At 53.2% G+C, this 20567-nt stretch overlaps 1 protein-coding gene across 1 annotated transcript; it reads right to left on the bottom strand.

Annotated features, from left to right (window-relative positions):
* Positions 1-4316: 4316 nt before the first annotated feature.
* Positions 4317-19607, bottom strand: LOC143161365 (uncharacterized). Its single transcript, XM_076340322.1, has 5 exons — positions 19521-19607; positions 9118-9585; positions 7699-8028; positions 7369-7535; positions 4317-6538 (listed from the first exon to the last, which is right to left on the bottom strand). The coding sequence occupies exons 1-5, from the start codon at positions 19585-19587 to the stop codon at positions 6494-6496; spliced, it is 1077 nt and encodes a 358-aa protein (XP_076196437.1). The 5' UTR covers positions 19588-19607; the 3' UTR covers positions 4317-6493.
* Positions 19608-20567: the final 960 nt, after the last annotated feature.

Below are 20567 nucleotides of genomic sequence, written 5' to 3' on the forward strand. Positions count from 1 at the left end.
CAGTAGGAGTCATCAAGTGGGGGCTTGAGCACAGATTGAGACAGAACACAGTGGCAGAGGCTGCTCCTGTGACCTTCATCTCGTTCAGTTGCATGAACTGTGGTTTTTGCTTTGAAGATCAGCCTGAGATCAGTTAGTTTTCCCTCTCCAGGGAACAGCTGCTTCCCAGAGTTCAACTCTGCTTCTTAGAGTGGACCTGAATGTGTGAACAGCCATTGGCAGATCATGGTCAGGATAGAAAAGCCTGCTTGAGTGGCTTGGATCTGACTGAAGCTGAGCTGGAAAGTGACTTGATGCATCCAAGAAACAGACTGAGCAGGATGCAAGCGACCAATTCTCTGTCACTCAGTGTGGGCAGACTCTGTAAAACAATGGGAGATGTTTTCCCAGTGCTTTTCTCAGCCCTTTTTGAAAACGGGTTCCCTTTCTGCTGGCCAGCCACAAATAGTATTGTGCACGATTGCCTTCCACCTACAAATATTGAGATCCTTTTAAAAAGTAGGCGAAAATTCTTACCCTGCCCCCAAGCTTATCAGTAGGGAAATTGAAGCAATGATCGTGTTAGTGGCTTGATCTGCCTGTGTGATCAGAAAGCATAGCCAGGGTTAGCACAAAGGGAAACTGCTAATTTTGCAGTTGTCCTCAGTAAAACCCTTCTCAGTCAGAATCAAATGAGTGCCTAAATCTGGCTGAAAGGCATGTTCCAGAACCCATGAGCCTTGTTGTGTTCCAAGCAGAACCTGTAATTTAGCATCAAAAGCTTCTGGAATTTGAACAGCAGATTTTTAAGAAAATACTAAACAGGGCTGATGGCTCATTCCTCTTCCTACAGCTCCCAAGAAAGACCAGTGTGAAAGGAAACACTCTAATGCTTGTGAGAGTCATCCCGTGGCAACTGTTGTGTCTAATTTCAGAGCAAAAGTACTTCTGAAGGAGAGAGGATTGAAACGGGAGGGGAGAAGTTGCCCTGCGGGAGATTGTCAACAGATGTTCCATTATAGTTCAAAGAGCGCTAGCAAAAGGCTTCTGCTGCAGGGATATATTAATTCTGGGCAGTTCATCACAGGGAGACCTGTTTTATGACTGGGAGGATACCTCTGGTAACTTACTTAGCTCTTTATTTGAACTGTGGGTGGGGGATTGGGTCTACCTGTAAACAGAGAGGGAGCTGAACAGTAGGAACAAACACATACTTATTTTCTTGCAGCTGTGACCACTGTCCGTCTGATCAAGATCATGCTGGTTTTGTGGTTCAGGGAGTTATTTGGCTGATGAGTCTTTCAAAAGAAAAATTATTACAGAGGAACTGAGGCTAACCATTGTTAAACTGCCAGTGCACGTGAAGCAGACCTGTGTTATGTCTTTTAAGTGTATTTTATTAGACAGGAAGTGGGAACAAGCACAAGGAAGGCTGTGCAGGCTGTCAAGCAGATGAATACATCAATTCCTTTGTCTTTAAAATGCACAAATCTATCAAGTTTGACACTGTCTAGCACCCTATCTATGCTTCCTTCATGTAATAATTAATGATTGCTTATAAAAGCTTACTAATGTTGCAGAATCACCTATGGTGGGGGATCTAGTTTGCAAGCTGTGTATCACCAGCCGCAATTAGAAGGTCCTCATCTGGGCAGGTCTAAGTCCTTTCGAGACTGTTTTGAAGTTGCACTTTGGGTAAAGGTTGATTTTTCTCAGATCTGTGAGGAAATTGCATGTCCCCTGCAACATTAGAGCGGGGAAGAGTCTTCGTTCAAATGTGGTTGGATGTGGAAGTTTGAAGACCTTGGTTATCTTACAAAGTTCTGGGGGATTTAAAAAAAAATCAAACACGAACGGTTTTGGGGACCTAATACTGCTGGAGACTTTTGTATTAACAGTCATGGTCTTCCAGCTTTGCTTATCACTCAGCTACATAGCAGTAGGACCACAGATTTGGCTGTTTTATGGACAGGAAGTGCATGATTCCCTTTTTCTTTGTGAGGGATGGAAGGGAGGATTAGAGAGAAGATCCCTCTCTCACTTCTGCTATGCAGTGAAGCAGAGGTAGCAATTAGATGGGAACATCCCTGGCAGAGGGTCAGGAGGTACACTTAGAAAAACTCTCCCCCTTTCCCCATGACAAATCCACATTTATACTGAATTGAATGTTGTCACAGAAAACTGAGTGAAATAATGCGGAGGCGTGCAGTCTCCTGTTTCCTTCCTAGGTGTCTGGGAAATGACAGTAGGCATTTTCTGTTCTCCCCTGGGTATGAGAAGAACATTGCTTGGCTACTGGCTAAAAGCTTCCCAGGTTATGCATCATTTCGTAGCCTTCATTACTGAAAGTTTACTTCTCTGCCTCCCTGGCTTGCTTCTGCACTCCTGCTCCCTGGATCGGTGCAATGTCTCTTTCATTCTGCTTTAAGTGGTAGCAAGCACAGGGGACTATTATCCATGGGAGAGCCTCATGGGGTTGTTGGTCTTACCAGATCCACACACTGCCTTGTCCACTCTGATGCTTCTCATGGCAGTTTCTCTGTCTCTGAACACTGTCTGTAGCCTTATTTACAGACTTGCAATGTGACATGATAGTGAAAATACACAGTGTCCAAAGCTAAACTACAGGCACTGAGCCACGAAGGAAAACTGAGTGGGCAGAGAACCAGCATGTAGCACAGGTAGCCCTGCCCTTGGCAGAGCAGCTCTAGCACTGTCTCTTTTCAGGTGCTCAAATCCCCTTCCCTTCAAAACATGAGTCTGGAGACGGGAGGAAGGGAAGGCAGGTGGGTCTCAAACTCTGCTTTTTTTTTATCTGGGTTTTTTTCCCTCCTATTTGCCTTTAAATGTAAGTGATTTGATTTGATTCTTGTTCCCTTGCTAATTAATAATATAATTGTGCCTTACCCTAGGAGGCATTAAAACTAAGCCTCATCAAAAGCGAGAGCTGTGTTCAAAGGGACATGCAGAAATTGGCAACAGTTGTTTTCTGGTTCTGTCAGTTTGCTTTGCTGCACGGGAAAGATGAAGCCCATACAACTGGCCCACAGTCCATCTCCAAATCTGGCCACCTCAGAGATAGCATCACCTGGCTGGGAGGTCAGAACTTGGCTGGGCAAAAGCAGTAAGCTTCGTGCCTCCTGAGGGTGGCTGCCTGCACAAGCCTGCCCGGCTGCCCTCTCTCCAGCTAACGGAGAGCTGCTCTATGCTACCTCTCTAACAAGGCAGCTCAGCAGTTTGTTCTGCAAAGAATGAATCAGCTCTGAGTGGGCTTGGTGGTAAAAAGGCAGAACAGAGGAAACTCCGACACAAACCACCAGAGTAATGCTGACTTCCGACCAGAGAAGGCTGGCTTAGTTGTAGCATCTTTGTTCCGTTACTTAGTTCTTCTGTTTTGTATGGTTGTATGTTGGGACAGGACTGAAATCTCTGCAGGGTTTAGAGTTCACCCCCGAGTTTTCAGATTACTCAGCAAGCACTTTGCTAGGTTAAGAAGTCTTTGTTTGCTCTCCCCTTGCTCTAGATCTTCCAGGGATTTGCTTTTCTAGATTTGTTGTGGGAACTCTTTCAAAACCAGCATAAGCACAATGACCAAGTAGTTTCATTCACCATATTTTGCTTTTGCAGTAGAAAATCTTGCAACACAAACAGTCTATGATATGAGCTGGATGATTTTGCCCAAGTATTGTAACAGCTAGGAGAGACCATTAGCTCAGGAGAGACTCTTACCAGGTCTGTAGCAAGAGCTGGGCTTTTGAAACAAACCATGAGCGCTTACCTCCCTGTGGGCCTGAGCTCCAAAGAGAAGAGATCAAAACAGCTATAAAGCTAAACAAAAAGAAGTACGTGCCTTTCAATTTGCTTTGTCTTCTGTACTATAGAAAGAAGCATGACAGATGATGCTACTTAGGTTTGGATTAGGCTGGCTTTCAGGATATTTCTGTAAGTAGAGTTCGGGGTTACAGTTGACAACAGACGAGAATAAGGATATCTTCAATCAGAGGCAAAGCATGAGAGTCTAAAGGTGCATGTTAGATTATTTGGTCTAGTGTGGTTCTCTAAGACAGATTTCATCTGATTTGGCTGTATAGAAATTAATCTCAGTCAACCCAGACAGGGAATGACCCTGACAAGAAGCAACACAAGCAGGGGGTGGTGTCCTTCTGAACCCTCAGAGCTATGGTTTATAGCTGTCTGGCGTTTCCACTAGTATCAGCTCTGTGAGTCTTCCTACCCCAAACTGCTGCTGTTTATCTATCACAGGATTCACTGTGATCTACAAAAGCTTTTCAGTTAGATATTTGCAATGGAAATATAAGGACCGGGACACCTTTGGCATTTGTAACTTTATTGCAGGAAAAAAATCCACTATTAACATATTTTACAAAGAAAGTTGCACTTTGGTGTTGGGTGAGTTTTCTTGCTCACCCCTTTCCCCTGGACAGCGATGCATGGGAAACCAGAACAACCAGCCCCTGCCCTTTTGGTTGTGTGCAGGGACACTTTCCAGCTATGCCAGCCTGCACCAGTTCCAGCCAGGATGGAGTTCTATTTTCCACCACTAACTTGCCTCTCTTTGTGCCAAAAACCAGTAGCACCCTGCCCTCCGGCAGGGGAAACAAGTCTGTAGCTAGGGAGATTGCTCTGTGCAGACAATGCTTGATACAAAAGCTTTGGAGTTGTGACAATTGCCCTTTAGTTTTCATGCAATAATAGTAGGAGAGAACCAACCCTTCTTCCCTATTTTACTGGGCATCCTTACAATAAACAGATGCAAGGCCAAAGCCAACAGCTGAACCCAAACTGCGCTGCAGCCATTTGTCAGCCACTTCGGAAGCAGTAACGCAGGAAGGAGGAACTGCTGCCTTACCCAGTTCATCTATTTAACCCAGACCGGTTCTGCTCCATCTTCGGGCTTTGCAGATAATTTGAGCCCTGCTGATGGGGAAATTCCCCTTTCCCTGCTAAGACAAGCAATAACAGCACTGGAAAAAAAAGATACTTTTGCTAGCGAGGCCTGGTATCTGTCCTTTGCGGGGTCAGTGAGTGTTGCTACCGAAAGGAGAGGAGAGACTGAAGCTTGTAAGAGCAATGTGGTAGATAATCTCTAGACCTTGCTGTATCCTGAGGGAGCAAATGGCTTAGTCAAAAATCAAACACTCTACAGAAGGCATATGTTTCTCTTTACCTGCAGTCAAATGTGAATTAGAAAACAGGAGCAGGTGTTAATTACATGAAGGCTTTCATGTCACACACACTCCGGTCTTTCTGAGGCAAGGGCACCAAAAGATCCTCAGACTTACACTCAGAGGCTCTGGTCCATGGGTTTTCTTGAGGGGCCTCAAGAGCCTTGGATGCAGTCTACAGCAGTGATATTTTGAGGTGAAAGTGCAGAATCTAATCAGCCTAACACCTAGAAAGGGAAGGGGAGGAAGGCACCTACATCCAGGATCTGTCCTCATGACAAGACACGAACTGGCTCAAAGACCAACATTAGAAGGTAAAGGAGCTTTGACCTTGCATAGCAGAGGAGGGAGAGTGCAGTACTAGTTTTGTACAACAACTTTCAGCAACCAGATGCTAGCAGCAAAATGGCAGGGACCTGAGGAAAGGCACGTGTCAATCCAGGCAGGGAAATGGACTAAAGCATTTACTGAGCCTGGGCAAGGAGTTTACGCATATGTTGAAAGCATCAAGTATGGGAGAGACAGTTTCCTAATTTTGGTGAGACCAAATTAGTGTGTCTAATTGGCAATAGCCTGAGTCCTATCAAGCCCTGTTAAGCTAAAATTATGTTAATTTTCCTCCCAGCAACTTCAAAGCAACATCAAGTAGCAAGGGCACTTCTCCAGTGGCCACAAAACTCTTTTCCCTGGTTAAAGAGAAAAGGTATCCATGTAGGAAGGAAGCAGAGCAGTCTGTCATCCTCCTGGTAGGTGTTTCAGGATAGGCAGTGCCAATCCCAGGACTAAAGCTGAAACAGGAACAAAAAAAGTGCAAGAAAAAAAACCAAAACCAAACAACCTTAAAAATACAGAACAAGAGGGAGCCCAAGAGAACCGATTTCCACATCCTTGGCTCCCTCAGAAAACAGCAGTCTCCTTTGCTAGCACTGTGCTGACACCACCAGTGTTAAGAGCTCTTGTATGGATCACTTGCCCACCTCCTTTGAAAGCAGCAGTGGCCAAGATGGACAGAAGACATCCATGCAGAATGTGATGGCAAAGGTTGTCTTGGCTAATTGGTCACCACACTAAAAGGAGGCGGCACCTTTTCAGGGCATTGTTTCGAGGAGAGCCTGGAGGAAAGGGCCAGACTTGGGCTCTGATTCCCAGCATAAAAACTTCAACATTGAACTATTTAAAAAGTCTAAAACCAAAAGCCATCTGAAAAGGATCTTTCAGTTGTGTGCAAATCACAGCCCCTCATTCCTCAGCAGATCGTCTGGGACCAAGTCCTCAAGGCCTTCTCCTCTGGGAAGTTCAGCTGGCCAGGCAGAGGACAGCCTGGTTGCCTAGTAACTGTAGAGTGAGAGAGGGGTGTCTTCCATCATGTCATCCTAGAAGCAGAGAATAGCGTGCTTTAATCAGATGTCTGCACGATGGCATACAGTCCCAGCCTGGAAGAGTGCTGTGCAGGCAGCACAGCCTTCTCATCCACACTGTCACAGTGTGGCCATCTGCCCAGCAATCCACCTAAATGCTGTCCCTGTGCAATTCCTGGATCTTTGGACTGTCACTCTCCCCTCCTGCTGCAGCTTTTGGAGAGAAGAGGAGGAGAAGCAGGAAGACCCTGTCTGCTGCAGGGATGTGAAAAACCCTGGCTGTGGAAAACTCCACTCAGCTTGAAACAACATCAGCTTGCTTGCTAGCTGCAGAAGGGAATCGGTACTCCTCTGTCCCAGAAAGAGCACTGAGTTAGTTGCAGCTTCCCCAGAGCCAATCCAGCCTCTGAAATCCTCATATCTTTTTATATCCCTAAAGGGTCAAACGCAGACAGACAGACAACCTCCCTGGAACAGTGCACAGAATCTGCTTTGTCATAGTCACAAAGCAAATATATCAGAATACAGGAGGAGAGGCTAGGAAGGTGTAATTTCAGGGGAAGTTTGGATGGAGCTCCCCTTCCTCTCTCTATTTAACCTCTTAGCATTCCCCTGCAGAGTGAGGGGAAGGCAGAGAGCTGCTTTAGTGGCCAACCTTGAGACTTGCTGTCTTGATTCAAACCCTGGGAGGTTTGAAGGAGAGGGACCTAAGAGGGAACAGGAGTTGTGATCAGCATTCTTGCTGCTGCAAATACCCAAAGCATTGCTAATGTAGTAGAAGGGGAACTGCAAAGCAGCCAGTAGCAGGCCAGACCATGTCAGGCTGGGCTGAAGGCATTACTCACCATGGGCAGGTCCTGCAGGCGCCGGAACTCCATGCGGCTGTTGTGCTGGCGGTATCTCAAGAAGCCCACCAGGCCTAGGATGCCCACCATGACAATGAAGACGGAGATCACAGTGATTACCAAGGGATCAGCCCTCGTTGTACCAGCCAAAGGAGAACTGGGTAGCTCTGCAAGGATACCAAGGGAATGAGGCCAAAGGAGAGCCTTCAGGGGCTGGAGTAGCAAAGCCTTGCTTTTCTGGTTCTGCTCAGTACAACCGAGAAGCAATCTGAGGTAGCCCCAACCCTTTGCCATGTTTTGTGAGAGCAGGGACAAAAGCAGAGCATTTACCTGGATTTTCGTCATCGCCAACATCCAACACAGAAGCTTTCTCGTGCATGGGCTCTAATGGCTGATCCAGTGCAGACGTGCTGGTGGGGATGGCAGCTGTGCTGGTAGACGTGGAGCTGGTCACAAGGGGTCTCACCGTCACAGTACTGGAAGTGGTAGCAGAGGACGTGCTCCCTACGGTGGAGATGGGAGCAGAGGAGGTTCTGGGCTCCATGGTGCTCTCCTCCGTGGCACCCGCAGGGCTCGTTCCTGGCCTGGTTTCAGACCTTGCTGCTGTGGGCCCCACAGTCTGCCCATCAAAAGGCCCCAGCTGAGAGCTGTTAGTTGTTGCTGCAAAATAGGAACAAGCAGTTATTTCAAAGGATAAAGTGCAAGCGCACTGTTCTGTGAGACTGGACGAGATGGAAGCAAGGCTGTAAGGAAGACTGCTGGGACTATAGGAAAAGCAGCTTATTGACAATCCTTTGGAAAACAAGCAGGTCCTATAGCACAGCCACAGCTGAGCCACGCTATAAGGCACAGTGCTTAGAAAGTCCTCTTGGTTTTCATATGTGCCAATCTGCAATGTCAGCCAACCTCAGCTGGGCCCACAAGTCCTATCCTCTGGGGACAAAGGACAAGCAAAGAAGCCTCAAACAGCTCTGCGCAGAGCTGGAGATCACCCCAGAACAAAAGACTGGGAAAGGTCTCTCATCCCTCCTTATGGGAGCACAAAGGAGGCTGCCCAGGGACTGGGTAGCAGCATCCCCTGAGGCTATGTCTGTGCATCACAGAACAGCAGGACCCTGTGACACAAGCTAGGGCGAAGGATGCAGTTGTACATGAACACTATGCAAATCAACAGTCAATCAATATCTGCCTTGCATCAGGGGTGTGTGACAGCCTGGCAGGCCCCAAGGTGGGCGAGACTGGGATTGCAGACCCTATAGCCAGTCCCCACACTGCCCAGAGGGATCTGAAGGTAGGGTAGGGGTTTCCATGGTTGCCCAGGGATGGGTGGGCTGATGCTTGTGCCTGCCCATCTCCATGCTTTGTGTTAAGGGAGGGTGTGCTGCCCTGTTCTGCAGGCAGCAGGGAAGGCTCCTGTCAAGCTCCCAGCCCTGGTGCAGAAACAGCCCAGCTGGGCAGCACTGCTGAAGCATGTTGTTGTGGATGAGATATATAAAGGACTTCCCTGCACACAATCAATGTCCTCATCAGAAAGCAGCCAGCACAATTAATACCATAATTAATGGGGTTTGCAAAGAAAATGCTGAACTAACAGCACCTCTGCAAGTCAGTCCCACCGAACTGGCCGTGCTTAATGGCTCATTCCCCTTTTCCCCCTCTCTCCAGTTCCCATGAGAGTTCACAGAAGTTTCCAGGTTGTGCATCCTTGGGGCAGGACTTTCTGCACAGGCAGTAAAGGCAAAACCTCACCTGGCACGCTGTTCAGAGGAAGCGTGGGGGTTGCACTGCTTGCGTCATCCATTTCTTCAGTTGTGCTGAAAGGCTCTGTGACTTCATGGTTGGGCTGGTTTTCTTCCAGAGTACTGGTAGTCGGGGTAGGGGAGGGGATTTCAGTGCTGCTGTTGACTGTCAAGCTCATGTTGTGGTGCTCACGCTGTGTAACTGTGACGTCACCGGGGCTGGCAGTGGTGGAAACCTGCAGTCTCTCTGCCTTGGTGCCTACCATGGGGGTGGTAGGGATGGAGGCATCCTCCATCTCCATAGCGTGGGCTCCAGTGGCATTGAGTGTTGCAGCAGTCAAGTTTTTCTCCAGGCTTGTCTCAGGAATGGCAGTAGTCACTGGACTGAAGTCAGAGGCTTCCCTTGGCTGATGCGAGGTTAGCACTGTGCTAAAAGGTGATGCTGTCACCAGGTTCTCTACTGTCTTCTGTCCCTCTCCTACGGAATAGAGTTAAGAAATGCTGAGAAGTTTGTCAGAGATCCCACACTGAGAGGGGAAACAGAGGAGAAGGCCAGGAACTGAACCCCTCCATCCCCTTAACTCCAAATCCAGCACAGGTTCACACTTGGGAAAGCTCCTCTGTCCTCCTGGCCTCTCCGAGGCAGGGACCTGCTCTAGGGGACCTGTCTTTACCCTCCTCCCTCTCAAGCCCTGTGCTCCTGTTCTGTGGGGTCAGCATCACTAACTCCTCTACCCTGGAGCACCTCTTAAACCTTTGTAGAGGATTTGGTTGTTTTTTTTTTTAAAATACCACCTGAGACCTGATTCTGTGAGAAACTTAGATAAGTCTTCCTTGGTTCATTGAGAAAGAGTCAGAAGTGGTGCAGAAAAAATACAAGTGGGGAAAAAGTGGAAGTAGATCCTCTAGCTCCCCTGGCCCAATGAAGTGTAGAAAAGTGATGTTTAAAAAGTCTGTGGCTGGCAAGGGTAAAGCATATATTGCTAGTCGTCTTAGCAGTAGTGTGGGCTTGCTGCTAAAGGGAAAGGTGAAATGGGTAGTGGGAGAGTACTACAGCTAACAGGGCTGGTGGTGTACTTTGGGAGCCACCTTCATGAGCTATTTATGAACACATCACCACCATAAAGTGCGACTGTTGTCATAGAAATGGGGAGCTACTCAGCCTCCCACTACAGCAAACAGGGCCAGCTTCCCTAGCAGGAACCTGCAGCGAGCAAGGATCCCCCCTGGATCCACAGGCGCTAGACGGTGTGACAGCATGCGGGAGGAGGAAAACCACAAGGCTTTTACACTGCCCATTCATAAACACAGATCCTGTGAAGGTTTTTTAGGGTGTAAACAGGAAGAAAACAAAGAAATGTAGCCACATCAGGATGGACTCTCCAGACAATTTAAAAACATTGCATGGTCAATATTTTGATGATTTCAGTTCAAGTTTCTACCCAAGCCACAGAGGTGTGATGAGCCAACTACAGAAAAAAATAAAGGTACTGAAGAAAATCCATCTTCATGCCCTCTCTCTCCACAGTGGAGAAGCATCCGAGGCAGATGCCGTAACCAAGAAACATTCATCCACCAACAAAGCAGCCCACTCTCTTACTAAGGCTTTGGGGAAATCTCAGCAGTTTTTAAAAGCTCTTCAGAACGGACATAGTTATCAGAGCTCTTCTCCAGCTACAGCACTTAACAGGCCCTAAAAAAAAAGACACAATACATCTCTCTCAAGAGACCTTCGCAGTACCCTGACCAGCTGGAGAATTCAAAACCTCGAAGCAGCCTGTCGGAGCTGTGCTTCCCCGGCCCAGGGCCCCAGTCCCAGGAGGGCTCCCGCGGGGGATGCACAAGCAGACAGCACAACCCCGCTCAGCACATTCGGAGAACAAGCTCTCAAGGGGAGCCCCAGCTGGGGCAACTTAAACATGAAGGCCAAAGGCATAAGTGATGTTCCCTTTGGCCTCGCCTGCATCCAGCTGTCTGTGGCCAGAACGTGCCTCTAAACAAAGCAAGCTGCTCTCTGAAATGGAGGTAAGGCGTAGGATACGGTTACACCAGTAACACCTGGAAGGAAAAGAGCTGAGCACTGCGTTTCCCGGGATCAGGCACCAAAGCCCACAGCTCTTCATGTGACAATTTCCAGCTCTAAACCCAGCATTGCTATTCAGCACGCTGCCTGCTGGCTGAGATCCCAGCAGCTCCAGAGCCTGCGCTGGGCAATGCTGAAGGATCCCGGCTGGGCATTGGCACATGCTCGCTCTGTAAACACCCGACTACCTGCTCCTACGCAGCAAGAGACGCACACAGAGCTGCGCTGTCACCATGAGGTAAACAGGAAAGGTGGTGGCCAGGTGCCCGGCCAGCGGCGAGCCTGGCTATGTGCTGCTTTGAATAGTTGGCCTGTGCCTGGGACAGCCTCCCACAGGATGGCAAGCTGTGATTGGGGTCATGCAGAGGAAAGATTTGGGGAGAGCTGTCTTGCACAAAGGCGTGAGCAACTCTGAAACAGTTGTGCCAGTTTCTGACTAGGAAAGGAAAGCCAGGGGGAAGGCAGACGAGTCTGGGCCCTATGCCCCACGCCAGGGCACCTTCCTGCAGTGTCAGCAACTGGCATCCCTGCCAGGAGGTGCTGTGGGGCAGGAGGGTTTGTGGGGACAAGCAGCTCCCCCCACCCTGCAAATAAGGATGGGCTGCACGCACAGCTCCCAGCTGTCTGCAAGAGGGAGAGCTAGCGGGAGTAGTATTTCCCTAAGCTCTTCTCTCCATAAGTAGCCACATGGCTGCTTCCCGCAGAATTACCCGGTGCTCATGACCGCCAAGGAAGCGGTGCCCAGGCGGACAGGCTGCTCCAGCCCTGCATCCCACAGGAACATAGCAGGATTATTGCAGAAAGGCTTGTACTATAGCAGCAGCTGGCCTGGGTCTGGCGTAACACAGCGCTGTGGTGTGTAAAACCTGGTTTGTAGAGAATTGCAGAAGAGATGTTAAAATTGGCAGGTATGGAGCAGGAAGGGGAACTGCTGGGGCAGCAGGGCACTGGCTCAGAAGCCTTTGAGCACGGCAGGTGTTGATGGCACCTGGATTAGCTGGTCATCCAGCCCAGCACATCACAGCACACCCAGCTCAGGAAAAAAAGGAGAGCCTGAAAAAAGGGAGAGCCTAAACCAGGCTAACACAAAGACTCAAGCCATTAAGAGATGATGGTGGGAAGATAGAGAACAAGGCAAGAGCCTTAAGATGGGCAAGGAAACAAAGGACAGTGAGTAAATCCTGATCACTCGGGGACAGACTGAGAAAAGATCACGATCACCATCCGTCAGCTCCTAAGGGGTAAGCGCACATCCAAAGCCAACACACAGTCACCAAGCAAAGCACCTGGGGAAATACCCGATAGGTGCAACTTGGTGCTTATGAGCATGTGGGTGTTAAGAGTGCAAGCACTAATGAGTTTTACTTCAGTTTTGTTTTAAAATAAAAATACTCCCCCACAGGGCCTTGCATTAAGATTTGCTACATCGTTGCTGCAATGCCACAACTTTGTTACCCGTTCCCACCCAGCTCCGGTGCAAACCCTGCAGTACAGTGGGGGAGAGCACGGCTCTGCTGTGAAGCTGCTGCAGCTGGCTGTGCTGGATGAGACCCAGCAAACCCCACACCAGCTGTGATCCTCCGGGGTCCAACCAATGTGGTTTGCTCTGGATCCTTCATACCTGACAGGTCAGAAAATCCCCAGCTCCAGCACTGTCACTGCTGCTCCAGTCACTGAGCGATGATGTTTTTAGCTGTTTATCAGTTACTTATAGAGACGCAGGTCAGAGCTCGTTACTCTGGCATCTTCCTGCAGGAGCTTTGCTTCCTGCACCACATGCCAGGGAGGCTGTGGCTGCACTGCCTAAGGTATCGCCCTCATCGGCTCCTGGAGACAAAAGGGAACCGTGCCCCTCTTGTGTCAGATGGAGAGGGAAGGAGTTAGCATGGATGCTTCACCTCCTCTGGAATCCTCCAAGGCCTGACAGTTACAGCACCCCAAGACAGCTGGTGAAGGTGCAGTCACCCTTGGGTCCATAATAAAGCAACTATGACTGTACTGCAAATGAAGAAGCAGGACCAGCTGCAAGCAAGAACTCTGATAATAACAGCATCTTTGTTTCCCTGATGGGGAACCAAGGGTGGGTTTGCTTTGGTTACGCTGCAGTGCCTGCTAAAGCAGAGCTGGCTGGCAGTCCCCTCACTACAGTCCCGCTCCTGCCCTGCGTCTGTGCTAACCACCAGGCTCAGTCTGCGCATGGTGAGAACCAGTGATCTCAGACCACATTAGGGCAGGGCTGGTGGATTTGGAGCGGCAGCTCCCATCAGACAGTGTTGACTGCAGTGACCTCTGTCTGGGAAACAAGAGGGGTGAAGGAAGAGAGTGGCCCCAAGGGAGGAGGGATGCAGCCAGCCGAGAAGCCCCTGCCTTGGACAAGGGTGGGAAACACTCGCTGCTGCACGAGGGAAGGGAGAGCTCTGAGCATCAGCCCACGACTTCAGCCCCTCTCCAGCGCTGCATGACGACACTGAGGGACCTACATGCATCAACCCGAGCTCCCACCAGCTCCAGAGCAGACATGGTATAAATATGCCATAACGGAGAGGAGTGAAGGAAGCCAGCTCTGCAGGAGATGGGGCCGTTCCTGCTTTGTGCTCCCTGCCCAAGTTTCAGGGCTGGGGCCAAGCAAGGGGCTGAGGAAGGTTTGCACAACCAGCACAAGAGCACCACTGCTCCGTCAGGGCAGCCACACAGAGCGGGGACATCTCCTCCATCCTCTGCCACAGCAGCCACCCCACCATCTATTTGTTTCTCAGAATAAAACAAGGCAGCGAGACAGAGCAGGGCCTCAGCTGGACCAGCCTGCAGACGATCTCTTGCCACAACCCTCCTGCCCCAGTCCCAGCAGCATCCTCTGCACCCTCCTTCCTATCTCAGCCAGAAACAGCAGCCTGAGCTCCCCAAGGGTCAACATAAACCCGATTCCAATCCATAGGCTTTACCACCATTTCTAAAATCCTTCTTAGGGTGAGATGTAGGAGAGCCATGTAAGGTAAGGAAGCCAGCGGCAGGCTGGCTGCTGGGGCTCAAGGGAGAGCAGGGCAGCAGGGTGCAGGCTGCAGTCACCACTGGAAGAGGCGCACAGAGACGCAGGCGAGAGCTGAGCACAAAGACGAGAAAGGATCCACCCAGGATTTCAGAAAAAGTGCCCGTGCGGATATATCCTCCTGCGCAGGCTGCCCCTGTCTGCGGATAGCACCTCACTTAAATCAGCTTCCTACAGAATGCATGTCAAACCACTACTCTGATTCATTGAAAAGGCACCCAAACCCTTCTAAAATGCTATTTTTGTGCACTAACTGAATTCAATTTCCATTTAAGTGTAATAGCTCAAATCGCAAACAACCTAATAAAATGCAAATATGTTTAAAAAGTAACAGCGTAAGCTGTAACTTATATGTATTTCAGCAATTATATTATATCCTCTTGCTTAGCAAAGTACTCCATTGTGTAGAAATTATCTTTTGTTGCCAGTTATTACATTTTTATGGTTACCAACCAACGGTAATTAAACAACCTCTTCAAGGGAAAAGAGCTTGAGTGTAAATGCAAATAGAACCATATAGTGGGATTTAAAACCAAGGCTCCTAATTTCATTTAAAAGCAGAACTGGAGTAGCTGCTGATTGGATACCAGCCGAGCTTGACCTCTTCTTAACTCAGAGCTTGGAATAAAAAAAAAAAAAAAAAAGTGGCAGAAGAGATTTCTGGAACCCTTCATGTAGGTGCCAGATGCACCCAAGGATGCTGTAGAGCAAACACCCTCATCGCCACAAAGCGAGGCTCAGAGATGCAGATCTGGTACGAAGGGCAACTGCTTTGTAAGCTCAGCTCCAGTTTGATACCTTGCAGGACCTTGATGGAGGCAGGATGCCACTGCATTTTGCTGCAGGCTCCAGGGCTTTCCCTGCCAGGGCTGATGCCAGGACTGTCCCCATCCCCATCCCAGCAGAGAGAGGCTGAATGGGCTCCGTCTGCTGCGAGGAGTCCGGGCATGGGGCGCAGGGACAGATCGGACCTTGCAGCCTGCTCGAGGACCACAGCGAAGCTCTTGTGCAGCAGCAAGTTAATTCACCGCACCCGACGTGGCCTCTGCAAGCTGAGCCCTGTTGCACAGGCAGCAAAACTGGGGGTGTGTGCGTGTGAACTGGGGGTGTTGAGCACCCAGCGTGGCCCTGGAAAGCTGCCAGGCCAGGCAGGCTGCAAAGCAAGGGCTGCAGTAAGGGACAGGAATAGAAACCGGGTCTCCTGACCAAGAAGCTCCTTCCAGCCCGATAGGCAGGTGGCCACGAGCTGAGCACGAGACGGAGCTCAGATTAGATATGGGGCACCAAGCGAGCACAGCGCTGGGGAGGGACAGCCCAGCGCCCAGCCTGCCCAGGCAGGCAGGAGGATGCTTCCCCAGGGCATCTGTGGTTGCCGAGCCTCAAGCTTGAACCCCTGGGGAGTAAAAAGGGGAGCCAGGAGTGTGCCAGTGCTACCGCCTTCTTTGGTGGCAATGCATTTGGGATAGGGACAACCAGCCGATGGTGGCATAGCAGAGCCGGGCAGAGCAAGAGTTTGGAGAGCAGAGATGAGCAGCCCTGGAAACAGCGCCATAAATGCCGAGCACAGGTTCTTCAGTACTAGGAAAAGCCATAAAGCAGCACAGACATGCCCAGAGCATGCAGCGGTGCCGGAGCCTGAGCCGGGGAGCTGCGTTGGGGAGGGGGGCAGCGCCAGCCCGAGCGCCTGCCTGCAGGACGCAGCACCCCAGGGTGGCACGCTCTGCCTAGCCCTGCCACGTGAGCCCTTTCCCACCCAGCCGGGGCGGGGAGAGATGCAAGAAACTGTGCTTTCCCACAGGTTTGCATGAAGCCACATCACTGATGCCCCATTTAGAGGCAAGGGGGCGTATCCCGAATTCCCATGGCAGGGCAAAAGGGGAGAGCAGGCTGCCTTGCTCAGTCACCACTGTCACACCAGACAGTTATTTTCCACTGGCCCCATGCAGCTACAAAGCACCCTGCTTGGCAAGAAGGTGCCCAGGAGGCTCCCACGTTGTTTGCTTTGTTCCTCGGTGGAGGGACTGAGCCGTGATGAAGACCCCTTTGCCCAGAGGCTGCTGGGGACACGCATGGCACCCAAAGCCTGGGAAGCCTGCCCTTCTCTGGGGCTGCGTAACCCCAATAATACAGCAACAGCAGGGAGCTCTGGCATCAGCCAGCCCTGCCTTGCTTACCTTGGGAGTCACAGCTGCAGTGGAGGAAGCACTCACATCATTAGGAGAAAATTAATTAGCCACTTGCCTTAATAGCAGCCCCATGTCAGCAAGGAGCCTGGTGTCCAGTGCAGTGTGGCATGAGCTGGGGGGAGTTTGGACATCAGGCAATCTGCCCAGCCCCGAGCTGCCCCCAGGACCTTCTAGCTGTGTGGCTGCTGGTTTCATGGGCCATGGGGCTTGGAGGATGCATCCTGCCCTGAGCAGCTGCAGTTTGGGTCATGCAGGGTGAGCACGTGCCCTGGCCCTGCCCTGAGCAGCCCTACACGGCTCAGGACACAGCCCCAGACCTGAGCGGTGCTGAGCCTTATGAGAGCTTCCCCACAGAGTGCGGTGGGGATAAAGGCAGCCAGTGTCACTGCAAGGCAGCCCCGTGGAAACCCCTGCAGCAAGAACTGCGCCTGCCCACCCGGAGGTTCTTGGTGGAAAGGAAGGAGGGAGAGGGGCCTCTGTGCTTTGGATTGTCCCTGCTCCCCTTTGCCCGGAGGGATGGGGCCAAGGGAGCTGAAGGAGGCGAGTGCTTTGCCCCTGCCCAGTACATCAGGCCTTGGATGGGCAGCAGGGAGCCAAGATCCACCCTGCACCTGGGGCTGGGGGAAGAGCTCATGCAAAAACGGCATCGAAGACCGACAGCATGACATGATGGGGCTGGGGAGGCGGTGCAGGGTCAGTGGTTACCCCACAAAGCCGGAGGTACCACCCTGAGGAGAGGACTGAGCTGTGGCTCAATTCTGGGTACAGGAGAGCTGGAGCCGTCCAGCCAGGGTGGGGTGGGGTCCATCTACTCCCCCTTGTCCTGGGCAAGCAAGGGGAAAAAAATCATGGCAAATCGGCTGCGGGGCTCTGCAAGCGGACACGCTGCCCACCTGTGTGGATGGCCCCAGGTGCCGACAGACAGGGCTTTATGCCCTTGTGCCACTCCCGGCCCTGTGCTATCCCTTCTGCTTGTGAGGCAGCTCGGTGCAGGAGGGGGAGGCAGCAAAATGCCCAGACCAAAATTACTCGGGGTTTTATTTGTAAGGCTAACGGTGCTGGAGGAAGTGGATTTCCGCAGGCAGTGAAGAAAGGCTGCATTGAGAGGCCAGGGTGGGCAGAGCGCGGTGGCCGCAGCAGCCCGAGCCCGTCTGCGGCCCTGCAGCAAACCCGGCTGGGGAGCGGGAGCAGGCGCTGCCGGACAATGTGGGGCAAAGGGGATCTGCGCTGGGAGCAGGGCAGAGACCAGCTCATGGAGCTGGGACAAGCCCGGTTTTGGATGGGTTTGTCTAGGGACTGTCAGCTTTGGGGCTAATCTTTCCCTTCCCCCATCACTGTCCTGCTGAGATTCTCTGGTGTCTCATTAAGGGTTGTGCTTGCCATGGGGCATTTTTTTTATTGACGGCATCTCTTCCATGCCATCTATTGTCACAAAACATTTGCTCTCTCCACTGTGGCTGGGATTAGCTAGTGGATCCAAAAGCCATGAGGGCAAGGGCCAGGCCAGCTGCACAGGTGCCATTTTCTGAGGCTGTGAAGGGACTTTGGGATTGGGACACTAAGCACGAAAGATCCCAGGAAAAACCCAGCACAACCTTAATTCTGGTACATTCCAGCAGTTTGAGTCTTGGACTTTGCAGTGAGAGGGCTCCTACGAGCCAGCTGGGGCAAGGGGCTCCCCAGGGGTACCCCAGTGTGCCGGGGGCAGGAAACGCTGTGACACACAGGGCCAGCGCAGCCAGCGGCAGCCCCAAGCTCCTCCTCCTCTCGGCGATGGAAATCCCAAGTCGTTCCTCTGCCAGCGAGTTGTTCCTCTGCCAGCAGCCGGTCACCTCCCCGCTCCCCATCACAGCACAGCCACCCTCACACGGGGAGCGCAGCATTACCCAAGGCTTTGCCCACATAAAGGGGCCTGTTTTGGGACTGTTTCCCCACGCTCAGCCTTAAACCCAGCCAAACTGCATCCGGCACCCAAAACCTCAGCCTGAGCGCTGCTCTTGCTGCTGGGACTCAGCCCTGCAGGCACCTACGCTAGGGTTTTACCAGCCCAATCAGTTATTAGAAACTGAGTTTCTACGTGTCACCCCTTGGTCTCTATTGCTGCCATCACCGTGCTGCAATCCAACCAGTGTCTGGCCAAGGGTTTTTTCTCAGCCGCAAAGAAGAGGAAACACATTTGCTTCCTGAGCCCCAGGCAAGCCCCTAAATGCCAGCTCAGACTTTGTCACTGCCAGGGTCACGGGGGATGGCGACAGCCCCCCGACTCGGGGCATGCTCCCAGCCACGCGGCAGGGCTCGGCGGCGTGTCGGTGGATGGGGCTGTCAGCGCCACGCTGCAGACTGTGCCTGCCCACGTGGGGACATGTTGCTCGTGGAGCCGAGCCGAAACACAGCCTGGGAGAGGCTGCCTGGTGCCAGGGTCTGGCTCCTGCTCCATCCCGGACACCGGCATCGCCTCCTCTCCCGCAGCATGAGACGGGCGCCCTGTGTCTGCGGGGAGGCGGCAGAGCTCGGGCTTTGTCCGGGGTCCCCTCGGTGGGAAGCTCAGCAGCGGCTTGTAGGCACCCAAGAGATGCAGGGTGGGAGACGGGGCTCGCAGGGCTGGATGCCGGTGGGCGAGCGCCTCCGGGCTCGCTGCTCCCCTCCCCGCGCATCCCCTCGGGGTTCCCCGCTGGGCCGGGGAGGTGAACCCGGCCCGGCTCCGCTGGCGGAGCAGCAGCGCCCGCGGGGCGAGCTCTGCTCTGCCTTGTATGGGCAAGGCCGGGGCGGGCGGCCTCGCTGCTGCCTTGAGCGCGGGGCTCGCCCGGCCCCCCGCCCCCCCCCGAGCATCTGCGGGCGACGGCGCCCGGGGCCGGGGGCACTTCGCCCGAGTTTCGTGGCCAGGCCCAGGGCGCTGCTCCCCGGAGGTTTCCGTCCCCGGGGAGGGCTCCCCAGACCCTCCCTCCCCCGGTCCCACCAGCGGGCGGAGGAGCCCGGGCCCCGGCGCTGCCCCGACGGCTGCCCCCGGCGCCGCGCTCCCCGCTGCGGCGAGACCGGCGGGACCCCCCGGGCCGCCGGCCCCCCCGTCCCGGTACCCCTCGGGCGGCCGCCCCCGGTACCTGGCAGGGCGCAGAGAAGGCAGCAGGCGGCGGCGAGGCGGAGCAGGGCGCGCCGCGTCCCCTCCATGCTGGGCCGATCCGCGCTGGCTCCGCCGGCGGCACCGGGGCGGCGCCGGGGCGGGACGGCGGCCGGGGCGGGGCGGGCGGCACGTGGTCCGGCCCCGGCCCCGGAGGCGCGGGGCGGGGGCCGCTGCCAACCCCCGCACTCCCGGCACCCCCTGCATCCCCGTCCGGTCCGGCCCCGGCACCCCCGGTCCGGTCCCGCCCCGGCCCCGCCCCTCCCGGTCCGGTACCCGGCACCTCCGTTTCGGGCAGAACACTCCCGGTCCGGTCCCGATTCGGTCCGCGGCACCCTCGGTCCGGTTCGGCACCGCCCCCAGCGTCGCCTGTTGGTCCCTGGCACCCCCGGTTCGGGCAGGACACTCTTGGTCCAGTCCCGCACCAGCCCCAGCATCCTCGGATCAGTCACCCCTGCTTCGGGCAGGGCACCCCTGGTCAGGTCCTTCCCTGTCCCGGGCATCCCCGGTCCAGTCCTGCATCACCCTGTCACCTCATGCTGGTCCAAGTGACCCCAGTCCAGGCCCTCACCATCCTCCAATCTGGTCCTGCGTAGTCCCTGGCACCCCCGCTTCTGCCCCATACAGGGATGGGGACAGTGGCCAAGCCCAACATGGGGCATCGCTCTGGGGCCCCAGCACTGTTTCAGGGCTCCAAGCACCCCTGGATGCTGCCCTGGCCAGGGCTGAGCTGGGTGCTCAAGATGCCATGGCTGGTTTTTCAGGGTAACCTGCAGCCCGTGGGGCACCCCCTGGCCCCACATCCCTCGCAGCCTCCTGGGGGCTGGCCAGCCCCATCCAGGCATTATGAGGGCTGAGCCAGCAGCCATCCTTCAGAAAGCCTGACCGCGCTCTTCTGGTCGGCATTTCTGAAAAACAAACCCCATTAAGAAGCTGGCAGTGGCCAGGCGCCCGGCCAGGCACCCTGCACCCAGGCTGCTCTCCGGAAGGACCAAAAACCCCCTTGCAAATCCCTTGCCAGGGTGCTTCC

This window comes from Aptenodytes patagonicus, chromosome 5, assembly GCF_965638725.1.
Source record: "Aptenodytes patagonicus chromosome 5, bAptPat1.pri.cur, whole genome shotgun sequence".
In the NCBI taxonomy this organism is placed as follows: domain Eukaryota; kingdom Metazoa; phylum Chordata; class Aves; order Sphenisciformes; family Spheniscidae; genus Aptenodytes; species Aptenodytes patagonicus.